The sequence below is a fragment of the Carassius carassius genome, chromosome 35, assembly GCF_963082965.1.
Source record: "Carassius carassius chromosome 35, fCarCar2.1, whole genome shotgun sequence".
Classification (NCBI taxonomy): domain Eukaryota; kingdom Metazoa; phylum Chordata; class Actinopteri; order Cypriniformes; family Cyprinidae; genus Carassius; species Carassius carassius.
Window position 1 is genome coordinate 28,348,010 of NC_081789.1, and position 27,500 is coordinate 28,375,509.

A 27,500-nucleotide genomic window follows, 5' to 3' on the forward strand; every position below is an offset into this window, starting at 1 on the left:
GTTTGGGCGCCAAATAGGAAAAGGATCTGCCGCCTGCAGTTGATTTTGATATTCTAGGTATTATCAAATTGCCTGAGTTTTGAGAACGTAGCGGACGTAGAGGATTATAATGTAAAAGGAGCTCATTCAAATACTGAGGTGCTAAACCATTCAGGGCTTTATAAGTAATAAGCAATATTTTAAAAACTATGCAATGCTTGATAGGGAGCCAGTGCAGTGTTGACAGGACCGGGCTAATATGGTCATACTTCCTGGTTCTAGTAAGAACTCTTGCTGCTGCATTTTGGACTAGCTGTAGTTTGTTTACTAAGCGTGCAGAACAACCACCCAATAAAGCATTACAATAATCTAACCTTGAGGTCAGATTGGTGCGCTGTTTTTGTGTTTATTTTGTTATTAAAATGTTGTTTTGATTGTCCGCCGGTTCCCGCCTCCTTCTTCCCGATGATTATTAGAGTTTATATCGTTACAGTAACATATAAAGCGTGAAGAGTAGCGGCCCTAGTACTGAGCCTTGAGGTACTCCATACTGCACTTGTGATCGATAGGATACATCTTCATTCACTGCTACGAACTGATGGAGGTCATATAAGTACGATTTAAACCATGCTAATGCACTTCCACTGATGCCAACAAAGTATTCAAGTCTATGCAAAAGAATGTTGTGGTCAATTGTGTCAAACGCAGCACTAAGATCCAATAAAACTAATAGAGAGATAAACCCACGATCAGATGATAAGAGCAGATCATTTGTAACTCTAAGAAGAGCAGTCTCAGTACTATGATACGGTCTAAATCCTGACTGGAAATCCTCACATATACCATTTTTCTCTAAGAAGGAATATAATTGTGTGGATACCACCTTTTCTGGTATCTTGGACAGAAAAGGGAGATTCAAGATTGGTCTATAATTAACTAGTTCTTTGGGGTCAAGTTGTGGTTTTTTGATGAGAGGCTTAATAACAGCCAGTTTGAAGGTTTTGGGGACATGTCCTAATGACAATGAGGAATTAATAATAGTCAGAAGAGGATCTATGACTTCTGGAAGCACCTCTTTTAGGAGCTTAGATGGTATAGGGTCTAACATACATGTTGTTGGTTTAGATGATTTAACAAGTTTATACAATTCTTCCTCTCCTATGGTAGAGAATGAGTGGAACTGTTCCTCAGGGGGTCTATAGTGCACTGTCTGATGTGATACTGTAGCTGACGGCTGAATGGTTGCAATTTTATCTCTAATAGTATCGATTTTAGAAGTAAAGTAGTTCATAAAGTAATTACTGCTGTGGTGTTGGGAAATGTCAACACTTGTTGAGGCTTTATTTTTCGTTAATTTAGCCACTGTATTGAATAAATACCTGGGGTTATGTTTGTTTTCTTCTAAAAGAGAAGAAAAGTAATCGGATCTAGCAGTTTTTAATGCTTTTCTGTAGGATATGTTACTTTCCCGCCCAGCAATACGAAATACCTCTAGTTTTGTTTTCCTCCAGCTGCGCTCCATTTTTCGGGCTGCTCTCTTTAGGGTGTGAGTATGCTCATTATACCATGGTGTCAAACTGTTTTCCTTAACCTTCCTTAAGCGTAAAGGAGCAACTTTATTTAAAGTGCTAGAAAAGAGAGAGTCCATAGTTTCTGTTACATCATCAAGTTGTTCTGAGGTTTTGGATATGCTAAGGAATTTGGTTACATCAGGAAGATAACTTAAAAAGCAGTCTTTTGTGTTAGAAGTGATGGTTCTTCCATACTTGTAACAAGAAGTAGGATTTACAATTTTGGCTATATGAATTTTGCAAAGAACTAAATAATGATCTGAGATATCATCACTTGGCTGAATAATTTCAACACCATCAACATCAATTCCATGTGACAGTATTAAATCTAGAGTATGATTTCGACAATGAGTAGGTCCTGAAACGTGTTGTCTAACACTAATAGAGTTCAGAATGTCTATAAATGCTGATCCCAATGCATCGTTTTCATTATCAACATGGATATTAAAATCACCAACTATTAAAACTTTATCTGCAGCCAGAACTAACTCGGATGTAAAAGTAACTCAGTAATATCCTTCAGCAAGTAAAAGACTTGTATTTGATGTAAAGCATAAATATGAGCATGAATGAACATCGCTTTAAAAGATACAAAGTAGCAGGTCCAGAAGAAAAATGAAAAAAAACAACAACATTTTTTGGACTTGTTTTTTGGTATATTATTCTTTTGATAAGACCTTGTTAATATACTTTTCTTTTTACTTGTCGTGTTGGTGTTTTAATTTTGGTTTATTTTCACAAACAAGTAAAACGCAGATGAATAAATAATTCACTTTACTGTTCAGTTTGTTTTTGTCTAGTGTATCCTAGATGAAATCTTGCAAATTGCACTGTTAAACTTTGTAAATGTCATTTCTGTTGTTACCAAATGTTTTCTCTGAAATCCTAAAAATGAACAGAAAGCCTTGAGACATGAAATATGTTGGTGTGACCTAGAAATCATTGAATCACTCCAGCGGTGTGAAAGAGCTCTGGAGTTAAATATGTGGTTAATAAGCTTAGAAGTAACTTGAGCTTCTTCAGCACCATTGACGAACTAATTATTTATTAACAAGGATGTTGACTGTAAAGTTACTTAGTATCTGAGCTGAAGCTGTTTCGTCTGAGGATGGAGTAAATGTTTAACATGTTTCGTGTTAGTGCTGGTGTTCATATGTAGCTCGTCATGTGATCAGTGCGTGTGGACCATCGGTTCTAGATCACAATAAGCTGATACATGACACAAAAACCAGCTTTGGTTGCTCCAAACATGTCTGGATATTTCTTCAAATATCAGTTTCACATGAAGCTGATGCTGAATGTCTCGTGGGGCTTGATCAGTCAGTCTGGATGGTTTTGTCAGGAGTATTTGGGCTCTAGACTGCGACATCACTAACATTGTATTTACTCTAGTAACACTAGATTGTTACCCTGGTATTGTGACCGAAATCTGGGGATATTCATATGGAATTGTATTCATAACAAACCCTACAGTTTATACAGTTACAATGTGTTTGTTTCAGTTTTTATATGTTAATGAAAATGAAGTGTCCCTTGGGTTAGTGGATCACAGTTTATTACAGCTTCATTAGCTGATGCTGAAAGGACTAAATGTGAAGTTGCGCTTGGTTTTTCTCATGTTTTCTAAAAGCATGGCTGTGTTTCCAGCTCGTCCAGTGATTCTGGGAGTGTGTTTCCTGCTCGGTCCATGAGTCCTGAGCAGGGCCTGTGCTCCACTTCCAGCGCTTCTCATCAGGATCAACCGTCCTGACATCAGAGCTGTGTGTGTGTGTGTGTGTGTGTGTGTCACGCCGCAGCACTCATATGTGAACACGTGTGCTCGAGCTGTCGACACCAGGGCCCGAGCACGGATGTTGTGCTGCTGTAGCGGTGTGTGGGAGCGAGGTCAGTTGGGCCGTCCTGCTGAGAGAGGGGTCAGTGGGACACTGGGGGGGTCGAGCTGCTCCAGTTGGGTAGAGCCAAGGAATTCCTCTGCATTCCAGTTATATGCCAGAGCAGTGTGCAAACTGAAGGCTATAAAAACACATGCAAATGCATGAATCCAGGCTGTAATGTGCATTCTGTAAAAGAAAAGAAAATCAAATAACTCGACTGTACTGACTTCACAAAATAATCAAGAAAAACAAAACCACAAACTAAGTATAGAGCCCTATGTAATTGTTTTTATTTCTTCACAAATTCTGTTTTTCCAGATTTTCTGGGTTTAGTTTTTTCCTATTTACATTTTACCCTTTTTCTTTCAATTTTTCAAAAGAAAAAAAATTCTGGGTTCTGTTTGAAAGGTTAAATTAAGTTGTAGTAATCAAAAGCATATCTAATCATTTGAAATCATGAAACCTATAGAACTGCATTTTTGATTTTTTTTTCCAAAATTATTTTTTGTTTTTTCCCAATTTCATGTATTTCAATTTTCCGGATTCAGTTGATGTAATTAAGTTACAGTAATTAAAAAGCATGTCAACTCAGTTGAAGTCATTAAAACTTTTGCAATTTAATAAAAAAAAATAATGAATTTTTACAATAATAGGGAGCTATGAAATGTAATTTTTCTGAACTGTTTTAGTTTTTTCTAGGTTTATGATTTAATACACATTTATTATCTTTTAAAATGTAATGTGAGTTTTAACAGTAGAGTAATTGAGTATATCTTACTTTGCTCTCGTCAGAAACATGTTTGTTCAGCTTCTTACCTGGTGTTCTCAGACGTGATTGGCTCCTGTACAGCGTGACGCCTGCCATCTTTAATGTGATTGTGATTGTCATCTCAGTGAAGTTGACGTGGACCGGCAGGAACACACACATTCACTTTCCTGTAAAGACTAGTCCCAGTGAAGGTCATTAACACGCTTGTTTGTGTATGTCTTGCTTCTCGGCGTCTGTGATCCTACAGTAAGAACAAACTCTGACTGTACTCAGCTGAAACACTAACCCTGTGTATTGTGGGCATGCTGGGATTCTCTCCTGCTGTTTCAGTCGCAGTATGATATTGTGAGAGCGTGACATGTTTTAGATCATGACGTATAATGACTTATTTATACACTTATTTATCTAACACACATACTTAGTCTACATTTCAATTCGCACATAATATACCTGTACATACAACTGACTATTTGTATATTTTTTTATTTGGCTGTAATTCTGTTACTCTGTGGAAGCTTCTGTCATGAAAACAAATCCCTTGTAAGTGTAAACATACCTGGCAATAAAAGCTCATTCTGTTTCTGATTCATTCTGTATTGTGTTGTGTGTCTCATATTGTGAGTGACACCCAGCCAAGTATTTTTCCTTATGCTCTCTTGCCAAGTCACGCAGAGTTTGTTTGTTCCAGCCCTCGTTTAAACCACACACGCACACACACACACACACACACACACACACACACACACACACACACACACACACACACACACACACACACAGTTGTTTTTAATGCAGTCTCTTTTCCACTTACAGTGCATACAATTCCACTCTAATATATATGCATTACTCCCACATTTAGTATTTAATGAATCCTAGGATTTGTTTTTTTCAAATGTTAATTATGCTATTGGTAACAGCAAAGATTTAAATTTGTCAGTTTTATATAAAGTCACCTTTTAATTGATCATAACTGTTTGTGTATACATTAGGCTTGCTGTGATAGACAACACTGGTTACATCACTAGCCCAGACTTTTTTTGTATAGTAATAAAAACCATTATAGTTCAGTAAAAGAACAGACACTGCAAATAAAAACTGAACGCAGCTGCTCAGTGCAGCGTGCCGAACGACAGTCTCATCACAGATCAGATTGAGTTTCTCAGCTGACCGTCAAGAGTGAGGTGAGACAGACAAGACCAGGATTTGGTTTTCAGACAAAGTGCAAAAGCGCCTGTTTGGCAATATTTTGGATTATGAAAAGCTTGTTGACTTTTGCCGTTTATCTAAGGTGATTTTGGACGTTTTTTTTAAACATTAGTTTCTTATTTAATTGTGTTCCACATCGTTTGCTGATTTTTACTTTATTTAAATTGTGTTATTTATTTATTTTATTTGATATCAAGGCCATGCCTCCAAGTTTTCTTATTCGTTTTGCTTATAATTAATCTACGTTTTTTATTTATTTGGTTATATTTTACAACATTTAAAATTTTTACTTGGCCCATTTCCAGTTTTGTATACCTATTTAAACTTCAAAAAAAAGTTTAAGTAAATTTTGTTACATGCGCTTTGCTTTTAAGCTATTTAAAACTGAAGGAAAGTGCGGACAAGAGGGAAAATTCTAACGAACAAAAAATTAACAACTGCTTTACGCTGATTTGGAAGTGAAAGTCAAGTGCGCACACCACTTTCAGCATCTCTTTAAAAGCGAGGTAAAGCGGGAACGGTGATACCAGTATAACTGGTGTCACTGTCGATTAACCAGTGGGGAAATGTCCTCACTGTCACAACCCTAGTATACACTAGTGTTGTCACGATACCAAAATTATTAATTCGATACCGATACCTAGTCAAGAATTGCAAAGAATTACTTTTCCTGAAAAGGGAAAATACACTCTCAAATATCATTGATGTGCTTTATTTTAAAACCGGGACAACATTCTAATCATATAACACATTAATAAATGAACATATGAACAGCAGATATATTTAACATTTGAACAAAATATGAAATATCAAAATATACAAAATAAAATAGAGCAATGAGAATCAAGGTAAAGAGAGAATACATTTAGCAGCATTATCCCAGTTATCATAAGAAACATAAGAGTAATAAATGTATCTTGATTCTGAACTTATAAAATAAAAATATGAACAGCGATTATATTAAACAAGGTTTCTGAACTCAGAAGATTAAATGTCAAAAGATTAATATCAATTTAAGCGATGGCATTCAAGTAAAAAAAAAAAAAGCAAATCAAATTTAGCAGCAATATCTCAGAAATTGTAACTTATTCTGTCAGTTGTGCAACCTTTTCTTTCAGAGGAGAAAACTCAGCCAATGAGATTTAATGAGCGTCATATTTATTGAGCGTCATCTTTTTCTACAGTCGTGGACCGGCGGCCACAGTATCACTTGTGCTCGCTCATGCAGCCTAGTGATGCCTAGGGTCCCGACTCCCGCTTTTATGAAATTATTTGGCCCGCCCCAGCCCGCAAATAAAGTACAATTTCTTTACCCACCCCGACCCGCGCATCAGGGACATCACGGAAGATACGTTGCTACTAGACTCATATTTCTCGTTCACTGAAGTTCCTCCCTCCACAGCAGCGCGTGAGCGCGGCGCTATTAGCAACGCATGCGCAGCTCGTGAACAGCTCTGTGAACGGTTTCATCCTGTCAAAGAGTTACTCAAGATGAACCCATACACCCTTTACTGAACGAGATCGAGAGATCTTCTCATTCGTGAACGAGTCGAATGAACTGATACATCTCGTTTATGAAAGAAATGAATGAGTATACAGGGTCAGTGAGTCAAGCATGTAAATCTCGATCAGCAATCAGCAAATACAAAGCGCAGTTATAGGAGCTGTGCAGATACGCTCGTTTTCATATTTAGCATTATGCAAGAAAACCTCGTGCTTTGTTCATCTGAACAACTTATTTAAACTATTTAATGCGATAATGCACACATTTTAGTAAAGCCAAATCAGTTTAGTAAAGCCACTAATGCAGCCATCTCGCTGTAGTGCTTTTTTGCTGCTTGCGTGTGAGGAGAAAACACACAGACGTCCATAGAAAGGCACTGAAAGCGTGCGTTGCACACACCAACCTGAAATACGTCTCTTACAAATCTGGAACGCAGTCATTCTTTGAAGTATCGATACTAATAAATTTAGCAATCGTGACGTTTTTAATTTCCGAGAATCACGATGCTTTTGAAGTATCGGTGCACCGTGCAAAACACTACTATACACTACCCACAAAAGTTTGGGGTCAGTTTTTAACAATAATACTTTTATTCAGAAGGATGCATTAAATTGATCAAAAATGACAAAGACATTTAGAATGTTACAAAAGATAATAATAAAACATAAAATATAGACTTTATATAAATATAGAAATATAGAAAAAATGCTGTATACTTGTCTCCACAAAAAAAAAAAAAAAACTATGCAGCACAATTGTTTTCAACTTGTGATTTATTACAATGAAGTCTGGACTGCTGGAAAATCAGCTGTGCCGACACAGGAATAAATTGCACTTTAAAATATATTAAAATGCATTTTTTTATTATTATTATTACTGTTCTTACTGAATTTTTGATTAAGTAGCCTAATGCAGCATTGGTGAGAGTTTAAAATACTTCTGCTTTCAAAAGCATTACAAATCTGAAAAAAGGCACAATAGCTGTCACTGGGCTGATATCCATTCAAAGGTGCACCTTTGTACTTTATTTACCCCTCAAGGGTGCATATACCTTAAATGTACTTATTAGTACCTAAAGTCCATACCTTTTGAAAAGGTACCCCCCAGGTGACAGCGTTTGTACCGTTTTTCAGAGAGTGAAATGTAATCGATAGGAAGAGGTCACTTGATGTCACTGATGGCTAGGGATGCACGATCATGATTTTTCATGGCCGGTTCCGATACTGATGTTTTACAAGCACACTGGCTGATTCCGATACCAATTTCTGATTTATTTTTTTTTCGGATCACATTCCCATGTGTGCTTGCTTTAGCTTCACTGCTCCATCTGCTTCAACATCCGTGAAATTACAGCTGGCTTCTTTGCAGGTGTTTCTTATTTATTGCATAGCCTCCTCACATTTCATTTGGGTTTAAATACTAGATCTGCACCATGATTTCATGTTTTGAGTCCTTCTCATGTTGGAATGTCCACTTATGGTTCAGCGTCAACATTTTTCACATATAACCTCACATTGTTCTCAAGCACTCCATACTATATAAGCCATGCACATTGATGCTAGGAGATGCATGACCGATGAAAACAAACATGGATGTGCAGGAGCCGACGGCTGTATGTTTTGACACTTTGTGCAAAATAATGTGTTGCAAAATAACGAGAGCTGGAGGTGAGTTGAGCTAAATCTGTTATAAGCCAACTCAAATGATATGATCAGCTCAAAAGAGATCTAAAAATATCCAAACATATTGGATAACTTCTCAAATCAAATCAGAGTCTGTGCTCTTCATTAACTACACTATTTTCTGTGAAATGTCAACTCTGAGTCTGACTCCAGACTGATAATCTGGGAGAAGATGTGTAGTCTGTTCCAGCCTCAAGTATTGTGCCTTCTGAAGCCGAGCTGCTTTCATGCATAAAAAAAACAAAACCCTGTCTGTTCACTCATTTCCACACAGTCAGAAGTTTGCTTTGGCATTTCTGCTTATTTGATTTGTGCATGCTAGTCTGTAATATTTACAAAAGTCAGAAGTGGACCAACTCAGAGCATTATTTCAGTAGACAAAAATGTGAGGAGAAAACTGTTCACCACAGACCTACATTCATTTGTTCGGTGTTATCATCTCCAGTGTCTTTACTCAGTGGGGATTTACTTGTACAAAACAACAACAAAAATTGACTTCATGTTTTCGGTGTCCAACAATGTTTCAATTTGTCAGGACATTTTAATAGTCTTGAAAGCAAACCCCTGCTGCAGGATTAGCTCCACTAGCACAAACCTGTCTATAGTGGCGGATCTCTTTAATTATCCAGTCTATATTAGGAAATCATTTATTATAAGATTGACATCTCAGATGACTTCCAAAAATAAAACCAGGGATCCTCCTCCACGTTCAGCTGCCCGTCCAACTGGTGGCATGTTTTGATGCCATTTTGATATTTAGCAATTAATCTGTGGATTTATTTCAGTGGGGTAAATTGTGTGGAAAAAGGCTCTAAGTTTAGTTTCATCATTTTATTGGAAAAGCATGGCTTTCCACTAGGGCTGTCACTTTTGTGAAAAGTTTTGTGAAACGTTTTGTGTACCGTAAAGTTGTGTTTGTCCTGTCTGCTAGAAGGCAGAGAAGCTTCTGTTACTAAATAACCAGCGTTCCTTTCAAAATTCATAATGAGCCTTTTGTCCTTTGTGCATTCTTAAAGGCACAGTATGTAGAGGTCGCATTTTTAAAACCATATTTATTTCCTAGACCTTTCAAAGTCTTTCAAACAGTGAATAAATTCTATAAAGCAAGCAAAGAACAGTTATATATTGTTAAAGAGCAGTATGCCTGACTTCAGTCTAGCGTGAGTTTAAGCCCTCTCAGAAACTCCACTTATAATCAGTAAAGCTGTCTATACACTGCTTGATGAATGAATCTCCTTGCGTCACACGTACGTCTGCACTGTGTTGTTTATGATAAGAGAATACACTCTGCGAGCTGGTTCACTGAACAACATAACTGGTGTTTCAGCGATGACTCATCTGAACACATCTGATTGGCCGCTGCGTTCATAGACTCAACAGACTCGTGTGTGATTGGTTATAACGCGCAACCCTGTAAAAGAACAAAATGAATCAACATTGAGCAGATCTGAATTTAATGCTGCAGTCAACACTTTTCAATTCATTTTCATTTTATTCGCGACAGCCGTAATGGGTTTAGTTTTACTAGTTTTATGTGTGTTGCCATAGTTTCTACAAGCGGAAACTGATATCTGCGCCAATATTACGTCATTGATAGACGACAATGAACAGGGACGAGCCATTATTTAAAATTTTAATTTCTCTAAATTTACAAATCCTTGGGAACTTTTAAGATAACGTTAGTGCACAACTGTATTAAATATATAATACTGTGCAAGTGGTTTTATTACGAAAATCTTACATATTGTGCCTTTTTAAGCACTGTGTTGTTGTACAGTACAGATCTGTTTGCAGATCCAGATTTAGGGTGCTTTCACACGAACCTGAGTTCGATTGCCCCCTCGCCCTGCCTCCGCTGGTTTGTGTTCACCACACTCCTGCGCTCTTTGTTTATCAGTTACTTTTGTTTTGTCTGTTTGGTGGAAAGGTTAGTTTGTGGTTGTTACCTGTGCCGAGCTCTGGTTATTCGGTGCGTGTTTGAAGTCTTTCTGAAGCGTCTGAGTGTCCGGCCCCTCCAGCAGAGATGTGCTCATTGTGTTGAGGGTAACCCGAGCGCTCATGAGAAAGGGTGTGCACAGCTACAGGCCTGCAGTCTAGGCTTACGTGCAGAACTGAAACGGATTCCCAGCCGCTGGCTCTTCCACATCCCACCTGCATGGCCCACAATGCCTCTTTGTTCCTGCCCCATGGCACTGTGGGATAGCTGTTATCCGAGAGGCAGGGGTTTGCCACCACTGACTTTCTCATTCAAAGTAAAGATGGTGAATTCCTGCTCTCCAGTTTCGTTGTGGCTGGCTCGGGCTCGTGAGAGCTGCTTTCTCCTAGTGTGGGAGTGAGCTCTTCTGTTGTTTCCTTGCACGCTTACAGTGTTGCCATTTGATTTGTGTTAAAGCCGTGCTGTTCTCATCACTGTTCTTTAACAGTGTGTGAGAGTGTATTTGTCAGTGCAAACAATTTGTCTGAAAATTTGTGGGAAAACTTGACACTGTCTGTGGATTGATAATGAAACATTTATCAATGTTGTTGCACAATAAGAGCAGTTCCTATTGAAATACCAGTGCTGTTACCACCTGCTAATGAACTCTACATGTACATATTAACAAATTAAATTACAAAATGGCATGTGACCGAATATTAAACCATTATGTGAAGATTTTTATCCAAGCAACTTTTCAAGTTAAAAGTAAATTTGTATTTAAAAAGAAAAGCATTGCAAAGAATAGTACAAATAAACCCATTAGGGAGACAAATGTTTTTCAGGTATTTAACAGCAGCACCAAATATTCAAATAAACATTTGTGAATTAAGGAGAAAAAGCTTCAAGTAATCCTAGAAAATTATAATGTTATTAGAAAAAGAACAAAGAACGCAGTCTCCAAACAAAGCTTTTTATTTTATTTTATTTATTATTAATCTATTGTATTATTATGTTTTATTTTACCTGTAATTTTAAGGGATAGGGAAAATTTCTGTAATTTTAATAATTTGCTAACAATATCACATCAGTGTGCCAAGTAAAAATGAAACCAAATATGACATCATATGTTTGCAGGTATTTATTATTTAATTATTATTATTAATAATAATAATAATAATAGTTATTATTGTTGTTGTTATTGTTTTTGTTATTATTAATTATTATTATTTTATTTTATTAAAAATATATTTTTAGTTTGTCTTGTATAAAAAAAAAATAATTTGCTAGGGCTGTGCAAAAAATCGAATGCGATTTTCATGCGCATCTCATCAGTAAAGTTGCTCCTGTGATTAGAAGTATTTCTCCAGCACGTGCGTTCAGATCAGGGTCGCCAGGTTTCACAACAAATCCTGCCCAGTTTCTTGTTAAAACTAGTCCAAAACTAGTCCAATCGCGTTTCCGGGAGGTTCCCCGATAAAAATTGCTTCCCGGGGTTACAATATATATTTTTTGGAAGGGTTGCCTTGGTAAAATTCGCATTTTAGGGGCTAAATATCACGTTATTTTGCTTGTGCTTTTTCTTCCACACCCTCAAAGGTTTTCTGGTAAAACACACTTTAAGCTAAGGAATAAGGCTGAGAGCTGTGTCTCTAGGAACTTTCAATGTCTTGGAAATCATCAAATAGCCTTAGCCTTTCTAAAGTAATACAATATTTCTTCTCTTTAGCTCTTGTGAGATCTCTGTTGACATTTTTGCTACTCAACTTCAGCACATGCATGGGCCAAACTGTATGTGTAACAGCTCAAGCTAATTCTGTTTTTAATAGAGTTTCTAAAGGCTTAATTGTATTTATTGCTTTATTGTAAGTGATTTAAAAACAGCAATGTTGAATAGCGGTTAAATAATTATGACATAGCAGTATTATAAAAAAATCTTATAACTCAAAAATATTACATTATATATTGACTTTTAATATGCCAGTGAACTGTTATGGATGCAATTTTTATTTTATCCTGCATCTTCAGAAAAGCTTGTATTTGTAAAGTCCTGCAGTCTCTGAGGTGTTGAGTAATTTTGATTGCAAGTGTGTGTGTGTGTGTGTGTGTGTGTGTGTGTGTGTGTGTGGGTGTGTGTGTGGGTGTGTGTGTGTGCTCTTGTTTTTGTGACATATCAGGACTCAACTCTGTATAATGTCATGGGTATGACACCGGTATTACAAGGAGAGGGTGACTTTTGAGGACATGATTGAGAAAGTAAAAATGCACAAAATTCCTGTGAGGGTTAGGGTTAGGTGTAGGGTTGGTGTAGGGCCATAGAATATAAACAGTATAAAAACCATTACGCCTATGGGATGAACACACTTTACACAAAAACAAACGTGTGTGTGTGCGTGTATATATTCTGAACCCCATGTAGATTTACACAAACTTACGGTCGAATAAGACTACACTTGAATGCTGCAGCTTGGACAAGGGACCTCCTTACTGAAGTGAAAGTGTTGACTGGTGACGGACGCGCTGGGCGATCTCCACTAAATTCGTAGGATCCCTTCAGCGCGAGGAGCCCTCTCGAATGCCACCCTCCGCATGTCGGTAGCCCCCCTGGATCGCTAGATCAGTTGGCGCTGGACCACACATATAACCACCCGTAACTCCCAAACCCTGGAGAAGACAAAAGAGGGCCTCTAGACGTACACTTGATTCTCATTAGAAAGGGTTCCTCGAGCCACCATCCATTAGTAGTAGGCCTAACTTTTTGGCCATTTTAGCTCAAAATACTGTCAAGTGCATTTCTATCTGACAAAAATTAATTTGCTTTGAATTTCAGTAATATCTCTTATTATTTGTTTCTGTCCTGTTTTATTTATTCATTCATTTACTCCAATTGAAGGCCCTATAACCCAGCAGAACATTCATGGGGGAACTCAGGGGCTGGATATGTCCAGGGCTGAATTTGAACCCCAGTCCAGCCCTGCCCACATGCTGAAAAATCCCCTCGCAGGAAGTATAATTCCCTTCATAAATAATACAATCAGTGAATAAAAGCATAAAATAAAACATAAAATTAAGATTAACATAAAACAAATTAATATAATTCCAAAGAAACAAATTGATATTATAAAGAACTGTAATAATGTGTCGACAGATGGGCTGAACAACCTGGAAGTCATGCTGTAAACTACTTGAAAAATATAGAGTGCACTGTATTGATATTAATAAATAATTAGTTAAATTACTAATAAACCAACAACAATAAAATGTTTTAGTATTTTTTTATTTTGTGATGGTGGGACATGGGGTTTGGGGGGGGCGACTGGGTAATAGTAAGCCACTTTTTTTCTTTAGGACTACACCACTGAGAGAGAAATATATATATATAATCATTTTAGAGTCAATGGATTAGTAATTGGATTAGCCCCACAGTTTTGGTAAAGTATTAACAGTCGGCAGTCAGCAGATAACGGTTCTGTAATGTAGTAGCTGTTTTTGCAGTTTCTGAGACGTCACAGCACTTCCTCATTTGATTTGACTGGGGGAGCACAGGAAGTCTGGTTTTCCTGTCCTAGGGTTGTTATTGTTACGCAGCGCTCACTGCTGCTTATCGAGGAAGCTGAAGAGTCGATGGGACACCGGTGATCTTGCTGCCCGGTAAAGATGGACACGCTCCACAGCTGCTCATCCTGCTCTCTCACCGCCTTTCCTTCTCAGCCCTGTCTCTGTTTATGTTCTGTCTCTCTCTATCTCTCGGTCTCTGGTGGGTGGTTTAGGGGCTTTTCCAACATTCACTTTAATGATGGTTAATGAGACCCTGTGTGATTTTGATCTTGTGTGAATTGTTACATGATGCAGTTCTTCCTCCATTCACTACGTGCTACAAAAAGGCTTTTTGAGACCATTGCAACCCTTTTCTGCACGTTTCACAACTTTGTCAAGCAAACATACATGTACTTAATCCATGCGAAACAATGCATCAGTCTAATGACTAACAATGTATCGGTACAACACATAAAACCTCGAGCTATAGATACTCTGATGTTAGCCACATCTGCACATAATGTCTGTCGACCACACTGCACTTTTCTGTCAAAGTGTGCATCCTCTTAAACCGTGCAAGCACCAGACAAATGCAGCTAGCAGTGCTGTCAGTCAGATTAATTCAGTCTCCTTTATTTGTTCATGAGTATATGTGCTTTGCATTTATCACTGCATATTGTGCTGTTCCTCATTTGAAGATGGTAAAATCTGCACATTCACCGAAGGCAGCCAGTGAAGCCAATGTGTTGTTGGATTAATGTCTTTTTAGTTTTTGTTGTAGACAACTTTTTATCTCATCACTTTCAATTTTGACTGGGAAAAAAGTTATGTGTTATGTGACCGTAGAAATGCAAAGTTGTTACGAAGCACAGATGCTGCACAATGTATAATGGTGATATGGGTGTTATTTGCCATTTTTAATAATTGGAAATCGGCTGATAAGTGTTGGAAGTGGGTCTTTTATATCGACAGTGCCAGGACCTTAATATCGACAGCACCAGTGCAGATGCTCAGGAGCGCTTCATTAGTTTGCTGTCTTTGTTTAACATTTTTGTCTAATAAAATATAAATGGTAAGCGGTTTATGAGTCCATGATAGCATTAACCTTTCTATTATTAGTAAATAATTTTGCCAGTGCAATACAGGCTTACCAGATTCATGAATTAATTTGTTTTTAGTCATGCTATAAGGGTTCTTTCACACTAGCACTTTTGGTGCACATCCTGGTTCTTTAGACGTCAGAGTTTGATTTATTTGGATTATGTGAACGCCGTTGAGATGCAAGTGCCCTTGTATTGTTGTGTCTGTTGACACTCTGGAAACAAAACCAAAGGTTCAAAAACCAATTCATAAGAGTGAGGCGAGCGTTGCCTTGCATTTTGTTTCCTCCTCCTCATTTGAAAATAGTTTTAATTTAGTAAATACAAGTGCATCTCAATAAATTAGAATGTCGTAGAAAAGTTCATTTATTTCAGTAATTCAACTCAAATTGTAAACTCGTGTATTAAATAAATTCAATGCACACAGACTGAAGTAGTTTAAGTCTTTGGTTCTTTTAATTGTGATGATTTTGGCTCACATTTAACAAAAACCCATCAATTCACAATCTCAACAAATTAGAATATGGTGACATGCCAATCAGCAAATCAACTCGAAACACCTGCAAAGGTTTCCTGAGACTCAAAATGGTCTCTCAGTTTGGTTCACTAGGCTACACAATCATGGGGAAGACTGCTGATCTGGCAGTTGTCCAGAAGACAATCATTGACACCCTTCACAAGGAGAGTAAGCCACAAACACTCATTGCCAAAGAAGCTGGCTGTTCACAGAGTGCTGTATCCAAGCATGTTAACAGAAAGTTGAGTGGAAGGAAAAAGTGTGGAAGAAAAAGATGCACGACCAACCAAGAGAACCGCAGCCTTATGAGGATTGTCAAGCATAATCAATTCAAGTATTTGAGTGAACTTCACAAGGAATGGACTGAGGCTGGGGTCAAGGCATCAAGAGCCACCACACACAGACGTGTCAAGAGATTTACTGAACCACAGACAATGTCAGAGCCGTCTTAACTGGACTGAGGAGAAGAAGAACTGGACTATTGCCCAGTGGTCCTGAGTCCTCTTTTCAGATGAGAGCAAGTTTTGTATTTCATTTGGAAACCAAGGTCCTAGAGTCTGGAGGAAGGGTGGAGAAGCTCATAGTCTGTGTGCATTGAATTTATTTAATAAACAAGTTTCACAATTTGAGTAGAATTACTGAAATAAATTAACTTTTCCACGACATTCTAATTTATTGAGATGTACCTGTATATGCGCGATAAATATTTATTTCAGTGCATATATTATTTACTATATTTAAATTAAATTGTTTGATCATATCACATAGTTCAGCTTTCTATTGGCCACTGGTTACCCTTCTTGGTCATAAAATAAATCCACATCGTTCAAGCACTAGTACACATCTGTGCTCATTGTAGGAAAATAACTGTGGAATTCTGTAAGAATATGTAAGATATTAGTTCACACACACATGCTTATTAGCCGCCTCCTCTTTGCAGTCGAGACACGGAGAGCAAGGAGACTCTGCGCGGGCTGCAGAAGATGGAGGACCGGCCAGAAGAGCGCTTGATCCGAGAGAAGCTCAAGGCCACCTGTATGCCCACCTGGAAGAGCGAGTGGCTGGAGAGGCGGAGCAGGAGAGGCCCGATGGTACAGACTAATCCGATCATATTGTCACTAAACAGCATTAATGATTCTCTGCGATTCTACTGCTAACAATTAAATCACTGGATTATTTAACTTGTTAACTATTTTAAACTACTGTTAATGGTTAAATAATTTAATCACATGCTCGACTACCAAAAATAGTTGAAAAATGTTTGGATGAAGAAACGGGAAGTGAGAAGTTCTGAAGTGAAACGGCTCCTCCTGAGTCCTTACATGACCATCTGACCAGTCGACTCTGTTGATGGACTGTCACACTGTCTGCATTAACGCTGCACTGTCACTGACACAAGACTGTAATGTTTTCACACAGGAAACAAGAAATTACAGTAGTACAAAACATTATGATTTTAAACTGTTGATCTGTTAACGGGGCGGTTATTGATCAGTGTCAGAAATGTAATTGTTCAAATGTAGGCAGATATGACTCTACAAGACAAAATAAAGAGGCAAATGAAGAAACAAGAAACACGATGGAAATGGCTTTTGTTTTCCTGGTTCATCTAATCTCAGGTAGTGAAGCCCATTCCTCTGAGAGCAGACGGCACTGAGGCGGGAAGCGACAGTCACAGCTCATCTTCCTCTCAAAGCAGAGGCCAGCGCAGCCCTTCACCTGGACCGTCCTCGTCCTCCACTAAGACCGCCGGGAAGCCTGATTCTCCGGGTCTGCGCAGACGGAAAGGATCCCCAGTGCCTGTGAGTTTGGCACATTAGTTGTTGTTATTCAGGTCAAGTCCGTTTAGATTCAACTCGGATTCAATTTAGCTCAGTGTTGATATAGCAAAATGCATCAATTATGAAATTAATTCAGTTTAGCTATACAAATCGATTAAGTTTTTTTCAAGTAAGCATCTCAGTCTGTTCACGCTATGAAGCTAACGTGTTGATTTGAACGTGTTACAGAGCGGTAGGGTGACGCCCCCTCGGAGAGCTCCCTCCCCTGATGGCTTTTCCCCATATAGTCCAGAAGAGACCAACCGCAGGGTCAACAAGGTCATGAGAGCCCGCCTCTACCTGCTGCAGCAGATCGGACCCAATTCATTCTTGATTGGTGGAGACAGTCCTGACAACAAATTCCGGGTGTTCATTGGTCCACAGGTGAGCTAATACAGGCATCTTGCATGTCATTTGGCAAATAAATGTGATACTGTTAAGCTGAAATGACTTTATTATGAGAGAAGACAATAAAAACTAAACTAAAACCGCTATTTGGAGATGAGTTGCCTGGGACAGCGGCCAGTTCTCTACAGCAGGGACGGGCCGCTTCGGTCCTGAAGCTCAAACACACCTGAGCAAGCCAATCAGTGTTTTCAGAGTAACGAGAAAAAACATCCTTATTTCTGTAAAACGAACCGTATTTGTAAAAAATAAATAATTGAATAAAAATGTAGGTACAAATGCTACTGTTCTAATGAAAACTATTGTTTCCAGTATCCATGCCTAATGTATTATGTATACTTTGACATAATGGTGTCAGTAATATAATCTTTAGTTTTTCATCATAATATGGTGTCTGTTATGTTGAGCAGACGTGTAGCTGTGGCCGAGGGACGTTCTGCATCCACGTGCTCTTCGTCATGCTCCGAGTCTTTCAGCTGGAGCCGTCAGACCCTCTGCTGTGGAGGAAGACCCTGAAGAACTTTGAGGTGAGGAGACTAATGCAACACATCACGAGCTCTGTGCCATCGCTCAAGCTCAGCACTCACTGATGGTCTGATCTCTGTCAGGTGGAGAGCTTGTTTCAGAAGTACCACAATCGCCGCAGCTCGCGCATCAAAGCCCCCTCACGCAGCACCATCCAGAAGTTTGTGTCTCGCATGTCCAACTCTCACACCACATGTACCTCCAGCGCCTCTCCATCCAGCAACGAAAGCAGGTCTGTGCCGCTCCAGAGACCCTCTGATCTGCTTGAACTATGTGATTTCAGGCTATGCTGACTGACTGGGGATCTGATTATACTTGCTGTTTTTAAAGGGGTCATATCATCAGTCTGTGTAATCAAATTAATTTGCATTATTTTTCTATTATTTTAGTAATTATATAATCTAATAGATCTATGAGTACGTATCAAACGTCTTCATTATTTATTAGTGGTGTAATGGTTCGCGCATTTAGCATTGTTTTAACCACTGCATAAGCTGAACTCCATGGGAAACTTCTAGTTATAGTGTTCTTTCAAAAAAAAAAAAATCAGATAATTCAAACAGTAAATGCAGTTTTGGTGCTCTTTGATGCAGCGACAGATCGCGTATAAACCATAGACTGTATTAAAACATGGACGTAGTGTTCGTCCATCACCCGTAGATTTCTGAAGGGCGTTTTGATGCTCCATGTGGGCGGAGCCAGCCGTCACCTTCTTGGCAGCACTCCAAGATAAGCGAAAAATGGGCAAAGAGGCTGGAGCTGGTTGCTGAAGCCACGCCCACCTAGCTTGACAGCAGCGGCAATCCACCGGTCACTTAATTGGCCACGCCCTTAATTATGCAGACCTTTAAGGCTTAATATAATTGTAACGGATGAGTTATTGAAAAAATTCACCCCCTCACAATTGTCATGAAGGGCAAGATTAGCTATGTAGACCAAAGCCACTTTTTGTAGCAGGCTGTCTGCTGTAAACTTGGGCATTTTAACATGGGGGGTCTATGGGACTGACTCAATTTTGGAGCCAGTCTCTAGCAGCAAGTTGAAAAATGACAGTTTTAGTCTCTTCCTTGTTGGTTTCACGAGAGAGAGCGGGAGTAAACAATGTCACATAGCATTTCATTTACCTCAATCATCATCAGTGTCTACAGCTCGATATAACTGAATATGAAACAGTGGCTTTAACTTTACTTTACTGTACTCCTGTGAGCAGCATGAAGGACGAGGAGGAGCAGATGTGCCCAATCTGTCTGTTGGACATGCTGGATGAGGAAAGTCTGACGGTGTGTGAAGAGGGCTGCCGAAACAAACTCCACCATCACTGCATGTCTATATGTAAGTAGTCAAGTCACCTTTATTTATATAGCGCTTTATACAATACAGATTGTCTCAGAGCAGCTTTATAGTGTTACAGTAATGTTTCAATAATGCAAACAAAATTCATTTATGCTTTTTCAGGTAAAGTCAATTCATTGTTGATCCAGTGATGTCATCGTCCCGCTTAGTTCACTTCAGTTCAAACAGTGTCTGTGCAATCAAATCGACAGTATTGCCTAATATTAAGTGTCTGCAACTAAGTAAGCCAAAGGCGACAGTGTCCAGAAAAATATCAGTGCTCATGTCCCAGATGATCCCACCTCACCTGGTTTGATATCTTGAGTAGTCACAGGAACTAGCACTGACTGTCCACATCACAGAAGAAGCCTTTTTATAGGTCCAGACACTTCTACAGAGGCCTGGTAAATGCAGCCCACATAAAGGACATGCAAAACACACTTTTTCAGAACCAGCGAGGCGATCCAAGTATGAAGTTGTCAAATATGAAAGCTTTTAAAGAGATTGTGTTTCAGAAATGTTAAATGCTCATTCATTGTCTATATGACAGATCTCTTCATATGTTCTCCCCAATTCAAAAACACTAAAAAAGTGCAATATAAATATACATGATTATACCGAACAACAAGAACAAATGCTACAGTAATAATTTAGATGGAATACAAAAATTGGTCCTGTCTGAATACACCCTTGCATCACCAAGGATTAAGATCATAAAGCACATCAGTTAAATGCGAATTTCACTAACCTGCGAGAAAATTGGTGCCACCCAAATAGAGCGAAATGCAGTAAATGGACTAAATATTGCACCAATCCGTCATAATCCCCACCAAAGACCGATTACATGTATTAACAGGAACACTGTTCACAGAAGACGTTTGAAGTCTTGACTAGCTGTTTGATGAATGAGCATCATGACCCATTTCTAGCCCTAGATCCCCTGACATGTGATGAGTTTGGTGAACATCTCTTGTGTCCTGTTTGTTTTTCAGGGGCCGAGGAGTGCCGGAGAAATCAGGACCCGTTAATCTGCCCTCTGTGTAGAGCCAAGTGGAAGTCTCATGATTTTTACAGGTAAAGAGTTAGAACTGTGCTCAAAGCCTGGAGAATTCAACATGGATACATTAATTGAAGCTACATTTACAGACGGAGTACCTCAGGAATATTTTCGTGTTTAAGGAGGCGTGCAGTTGACTAACAGACCTAGGACAGGATCGGGATCAGACCCAACAAGCCCAAACACAGATGGAGTCGAAGAATGCAGAGCAGCTAGAGCGCTAACTGATTTGTCCTGTTTGTGTTTACTCTGAGATGTGAGACTGAGGTCAGGATGGGATGGTGTCGACTCCTCTCTGGTGGTTAGGTGAGCGAGACAGGCCGGCACCAGCCATGTCTGTGTCTGCCCGGGATTCACATGCTAGCGGATAGTCAGTCCAACTTCCCGCAAACCATCCACAGAGACGCACGAAACCAAATCCTGATGTTTCTTCATTAAGAAACAGCAATTATTCTAATTTCATGAAGTAAATCCCCTCCATTTGTCATGATGCTATGCATCATGGTCTAATTGTCTCAGGTTACAAGAAACACAAACCACAGATGTTTCTGTGAGGTGTTAGCGCTTACACATGCTTTGTTTTGTTGTGTTATACGACACTATGGCTGTCATTAGTGTAAACTGTCTTTTACAGTCAGTCACTATTTCTGTGCAAAAACATGTTAAGGATGTGCCATGGAGCTGATCGCTTGTTATACTTTGACCAGTATTTCAACCTGAGACTCTTGAGTTCTGTTGGTGCAGCAGTTTGTTATAAACATTAATGGTTAAAGAAGGTAGCTCTATTTGTTCTGCCAAAAACAAATTAGAATAAAAGTTATGTATAATGACCGAATCATTCATGCATTCAGCAGATGCTTTCGTCTACAGTCATGGCCAAAAGTTTTGAGAATTACATAAATATTAGTTTTCAAAAAGTTTGCTGCTAAACTGCTTTTAGATCTTTGTTTCAGTTGTTTCTGTGATGTACTGAAATATAATTACAAGCACTTCATATGTTTCAAAGGCTTTTATTGACAATTACATGACATTTATGCAAAGAGTCAGTATTTGCAGTGTTGGCCCTTCTTTTTCAGGACCTCTGCAATTCGACTGCGCATGCTCTCAATCAACTTCTGGGCCAAATCCTGACTGATAGCAACCCATTCTTTCATAATCACTTCTTGGAGTTTGTCAGAATTAGTGGGTTTTTGTTTGTCCACCCGCTTCTTGAGGATTGACCACAAGTTCTCAATGGGATTAAGATCTGGGGAGTTTCCAGGCCATGGACCCAAAATCTCGACATTCTGGTCCCCGAGCCACTTAGTTATCACTTTTGCCTTATGGCACGGTGCTCCATCGTGCTGGAAAATGCATTGTTCTTCACCAAACTGTTGTTGGATTGTTGGAAGAAGTTGCTGTTGGAGGGTGTTTTGGTACCATTCTTTATTCATGGCTGTGTTTTTGGGCAGAATTGTGAGTGAGCCCACTCCCTTGGATGAGAAGCAACCCCACACATGAATGGTGTCAGGATGCTTTACTGTTGGCATGACACAGGACTGATGGTAGCGCTCACCTTTTCTTCTCCGGACAAGCCTTTTTCCAGATGCCCCAAACAATCGGAAAGGGGCTTCATCGGAGAATATGACTTTGCCCCAGTCCTCAGCAGTCCATTCACTATACTTTCTGCAGAAGATCAATCTGTCCCTGATGTTTTTTTTGGAGAGAAGTGGCTTCTTTGCTGCCCTTCTTGACACCAGGCCATCTTCCAGAAGTCTTGGCCTCACTGTGCGTGCAGATGCGCTCACACCTGCCTGCTGCCATTCCTGAGCAAGCTCTGCACTGGTGGCACTCCGATCCCGCAGCTGAATCCTCTTTAGGAGACCATCCTGGCGCTTGCTGGACTTTCTTGGACGCCCTGAAGCCTTCTTTACAAGAATTGAACCTCTTTCCTTGAAGTTCTTGATGATCCTATAAATTGTTGATTTAGGTGCAATCTTAGTAGCCACAATATCCTTGCCTGTGAAGCCATTTTTATGCAACGCATTGATGGCTGCACGCGTTTCTTTGCAGGTCACCATGGTTAACAATGGTGGAAGAACAATGATTTCAAGCATCACCCTCCTTTTAACATGTCAAGTCTGCCATTCTAACCCAATCAGCCTGACATAATGATCTCCAGCCTTGTGCTCGTCAACATTCTCACCTGAGTTAACAAGAAGATTACTGAAATGATCTCAGCAGGTCCTTTAATGACAGCAATGAAATGCAGTGGAAAGGTTTTTTTGGGATTAAGTTAATTTTCATGGCAAAGAAGGACTATGCAATTCATCTGATCACTCTTCATAACATTCTGGAGTATATGCAAATTGCTATTATAAAAACTTAAGCAGCAACTTTTCCAATATTCAATATTTATGTAATTCTCAAAACTTTTGGCCACAACTGTAAAGTGACTTACAAAAGAAGAACAAAATAATACAAAATACTACAGTTTTCCAGCAGACCAACTGATAAATGTTGGAATGAGTTATTACAGTATATCTGCTAATAAGAAACTTGACAACCAAACATTTTATCATGATACTTCAGCTGGCTACTATTCAGAAATTTGGGGTTGAGATCTTGTTTTTTTGTTTGTTTTTCAAAGAAGCCTCTTCAAGGCTGCATTTATTTGACTAAAAATACAATAATTTTAACTTTCCAGGGCTCAGGGGCGCTTTACAATAGGAACAGAAATATTGTTAAACATTATTGCAATTTAACCGTTTTCTGTTTTAATATATTGTACATGTAATTTGTTCCTGTGATTTAGTGAGATTTATTCACTACTCCACTCTTCAGTGTTAGATGATCCTTCATTTGATCTTTTTTTGTATTGATGTATATTTGATGATTCTTGAATAGAAAGTTAAAGAGAAAAGCGTCCCTGTGAAAATCGTGAAAGTTTTTTTGGGAACAATGTGAAATTATTTTACTTTTGATCAATTAAATGCATTTAATTGCTTAATAAATTTCTAAATAAAATTACCCAAAATTGTTGAACAGTAGTGTACAGATGATGCTGCTTGGACAAATAATCTGAGAACTGTATCTCTGTGTATTTGTGTGTGTAGTTATGAAGCACCATCTACAGTGGAAAGCACAACAAACCCCTCTCAGAGTCAAACAGCTGCTTCTTCTTCATCTCTTCATACCGAGAGCTGGAGAACGGGGCAGGAGGGTGACTTCTCTCTCCCACAGTATGGAGTACAGCACATCCCTCAGACATACACAGAGCTCGCCGAACCCTGGATCAAGGTGCGCTCAACATGCAGAGTACACAAATATAAAGATGCAAGATCATGAAGTGAAATGACCATTCATAACCCCCCAAAATCTGTTGTTTCACACTTGTATGCCTCTCTTTTTTCTGTTGATCATAAAAGAAGATATTTTAAAGAATGTGGGTAACCAAGTTCACATAGACTTCTATTTTAGGCTCATAAAAAATAATGCAAGTCAGTGGGAACTGAAAGCGTCTGGTTACCAACATTCGTCAAAATATTCTTCGTGTTCCAGAGATGAAAGTCAATTCAAATTCAAATGAAGTTGATTAAATGATGACAGAATTGAAATGTTTTACCTGTCCCTTTAAAAACAGGCAGAGCAGGATAGATTTAAATATTGGCCATCGATATAATAATAAAATTAGAAATCGTATTCATTATATTTTAAAGAATCTCACATAAACTGACATGTTCTTTATTTTCCATCTAAATTCTTGTTACTGTAATGCAAAAAAAAAGTGCATTTGCAGTTGTTACTGTGCATTCACACCAGATGTGACTTGCGTGAATAAGGGCCGTTACACAGTCAATGCATCGGTACGCATACGCGTCCCGAAAGGCTACGCATTGCTACTCTTCGACCGCCATTATGCGTCGTGCGTAGCCAAATGTGTCGTCCTAGTTTTTGATGCGCGAGGCGTCGATGCACGCAATACTATGCGTTGTCGGTGGGGGTGACATTGCAAGTATTGTACATTAATTCAAGTATATTATGTTTACAGAAGAAGGTGGTTTGAATACAATGGCGGGCAAAGAGGAAAAATTATGCGAGCTTATACGTATACATCCACATTTATGTGATACACTCCAATAAAATAGCATTGGAATTGCTAAATAAAATTCCTGGAGAGAGGTTGCAACTGCGATGGGAAAACCCTTAGATAAGGTGAAAACGGACTGGAAAAGTGCCCGTGATTTAAAGGGCGAACATACCACCGCCTTTATCTGCGCTCCCTTTGTTGCATAGAACGCACTCTTCTTCAGTTGCCATTTTGATCTGAATATCACGTGACCCGACTCTACTACCCCGTTGAGCGGTGTATTGCATTGACTATGTAATGGCCCTAAATCGCGCTATTCGCGCGTAGTTGGATGCTTGAACATTTTGAGTTTATTTGCTTCATTCACTCGTGAAATTAACTTCACAACAGATGTGAATTCGTGTTATGGGAGGGGCCTCTGCCAGGTGAGTTCACGCAGCATTGTGATTTCAACCACCATTAATTCAGATATTTTTCAAAATATTACTTTTATCGTGTCAGTTTTAACTACGCGTTTATTGCACGATCACTTCTTTTGCGCCACCTCATTCGCGCAAATCGCACCTCAGGATGTCTATTTGCGTCTTTGCATTGACGTGTAAATCACTAAAAATGATAAATACAAGAAAGCTTTGTCCTTTTTTCATTTCTTTTATTATTACAGTTTCTTTATTTATTAACTGCAGGGTTTTGTGTGTTCATGCTCTGTCTCAGGTGTTTGGTTTGGAGCTGGTAGGCTGTCTTTTTTCCCGAAACTGGAACATCAGAGAAATGGCTCTTCGGAGGCTGTCCCATGACGTGAGCGGCGCCCTCCTGTTGGTCGGAGCGGGGCTGGGGACAGCAGCAGGCGAGGTGTCCGGAGACGTGGTGGTGGAGTCCTGCTGTAGCGTGCTCTCCATGGTCTGCGCTGACCCCGTCTACAAAGTCTATGTGGCAGCACTGGTGAGATGCTACACCTCTGTATTACTGATGCCACACTTACCGCTGCTGCAGGATCTGACAGGGTTTCTGCACGTCTTACTTAACCCTGAAAACAAAGCCTGAAGTAAAAAGAAAAAAACTTTGGTGGACACGTGGCCTAAAAAGTCTTAAATCAGAGCAGAAAGACTTAAATTCGTAAAGACATGACTTTAAATGTTGCATGCGCTGCAAAAAATGTATATCTTCAATATTTTTGTTTTCCAGTATAAATATCTAATCATCCTTAAATCAATATGCATTAATTTGGGATGCAAAAGTAAATCATCTTCGAACATTTAGTTAGTTTAAAACAAAGATTTTCTGCTCCTTAGACATTCACATTGAGAACTTACTGATGTATTGTGTTCCTTTTAACGTATTCAGAAAATCTTCTATACTTGCTTTATTAAAGCATGCAGAAACACTGACAGGCTTAGGATACAACAACATCAAAGCACAAAAACATCACATCTATTATACTAGCAAAGGTACAATAGTGCATTGCCGGTTAGACATCACTATGTGTGTGTGAATTAATCAGGCTGCACTGTATTCGTGCACTAAATCTTAGGTTACGTGCATGTTTCAGCATGTTTTGGTTTAATCACGGGGCCCCTGCTGTGATCATGTGAACACTTCAGTCACAGCGTGATGCTTCTGTTGTGATCATATGAACAAGACAGATTTCACAGTACTGCAAAGGAAGTTGCACAATGCAGCACCAGCTATTCACCAAGAGCTCCTACAGTCATCATGGAGACTTGATCTCAGACCATAGTAGTGGGTTGCACTTTGATTTTCAGCTCCGGTGTTCACAGACGTTTACGTGACCTATATAGATATATATATAAATAAATAAATATGTTTTTGACATTTTCACTCTTTTAGATGTAACTTTAAATGTTTTTTGTTTTGTTTGTTTTTTGCTTTTGTTTGTCATCTATGAAAAAGATCTGGATAGAGAACAGCGGTTGTTAAAAAGTGCATTAAAAAAGTACAAATATTCTAATTTTAAAGAATTATCTAGACAAAGCGACCACTTACTGCTTTTACACAATAAACAAAAGAAAAGGTACCGATATAAAAAATGAGGAAAATTATACAAAAAGTGGAATCTTCTTACAAAAAGCTGTTTTAAAGTGTTCTTTGAGGAACAAAGCAGCCAATTACACATGACATCGTTTAAGTCTCTGGTCTTTTAGTCTGCATTTACAGTCTAAACCTTAATGCACACATCTGTTCTGGCATGCAATGAGTTTCAAACACTTTCAGGTGTCTAGAGTTCTCCCTTTAATCACTGAAGCTGTCAGTCACTTCAGTTCAGTGCAAGCTGTTATAAGAACTGGCAACACTGCACAGGAAATCTCATTTACATTGTTTACAATTTGTTGGATGTAATGACAGGATTCGCAAGCATGCTTGCTCCATGCAGTGAACAAAAACACTGGCATTTTCAGAAGTAGATTACAACTAACACCTCTGATTGACCATTGTGATCAAGAGATCAACAGACATGTCTGAGGATGGCTGCAATGCTCAACGCTTCAACAGCATGTTGAAAATAAAAACTGTTGAAGATTATGAAGCTAAACTAAACATTAACCACTGTTCGTTCAATAGAATGACAGAAATCCCAAGAAATAAAACAGACATCAGGCCCTTGATACTTTTCACTCGT

At 38.9% G+C, this 27,500-nt stretch overlaps 1 protein-coding gene across 1 annotated transcript in view; it reads left to right on the forward strand.

The window, feature by feature from the left end:
* LOC132116479 (mitogen-activated protein kinase kinase kinase 1-like) overlaps positions 1-27,500 on the forward strand; it is a 62,823-nt gene that overhangs the window by 16,680 nt on the left and 18,643 nt on the right. Inside the window, exons 2-10 of the mRNA XM_059525338.1 lie at positions 16,595-16,745; positions 17,274-17,456; positions 17,664-17,858; positions 18,290-18,406; positions 18,488-18,636; positions 19,615-19,736; positions 20,729-20,810; positions 23,889-24,072; positions 25,577-25,804. Coding sequence (XP_059381321.1) covers positions 16,595-16,745; positions 17,274-17,456; positions 17,664-17,858; positions 18,290-18,406; positions 18,488-18,636; positions 19,615-19,736; positions 20,729-20,810; positions 23,889-24,072; positions 25,577-25,804 — 1,411 coding nt within the window. The remainder of the gene's footprint in view (positions 1-16,594; positions 16,746-17,273; positions 17,457-17,663; positions 17,859-18,289; positions 18,407-18,487; positions 18,637-19,614; positions 19,737-20,728; positions 20,811-23,888; positions 24,073-25,576; positions 25,805-27,500) is intronic.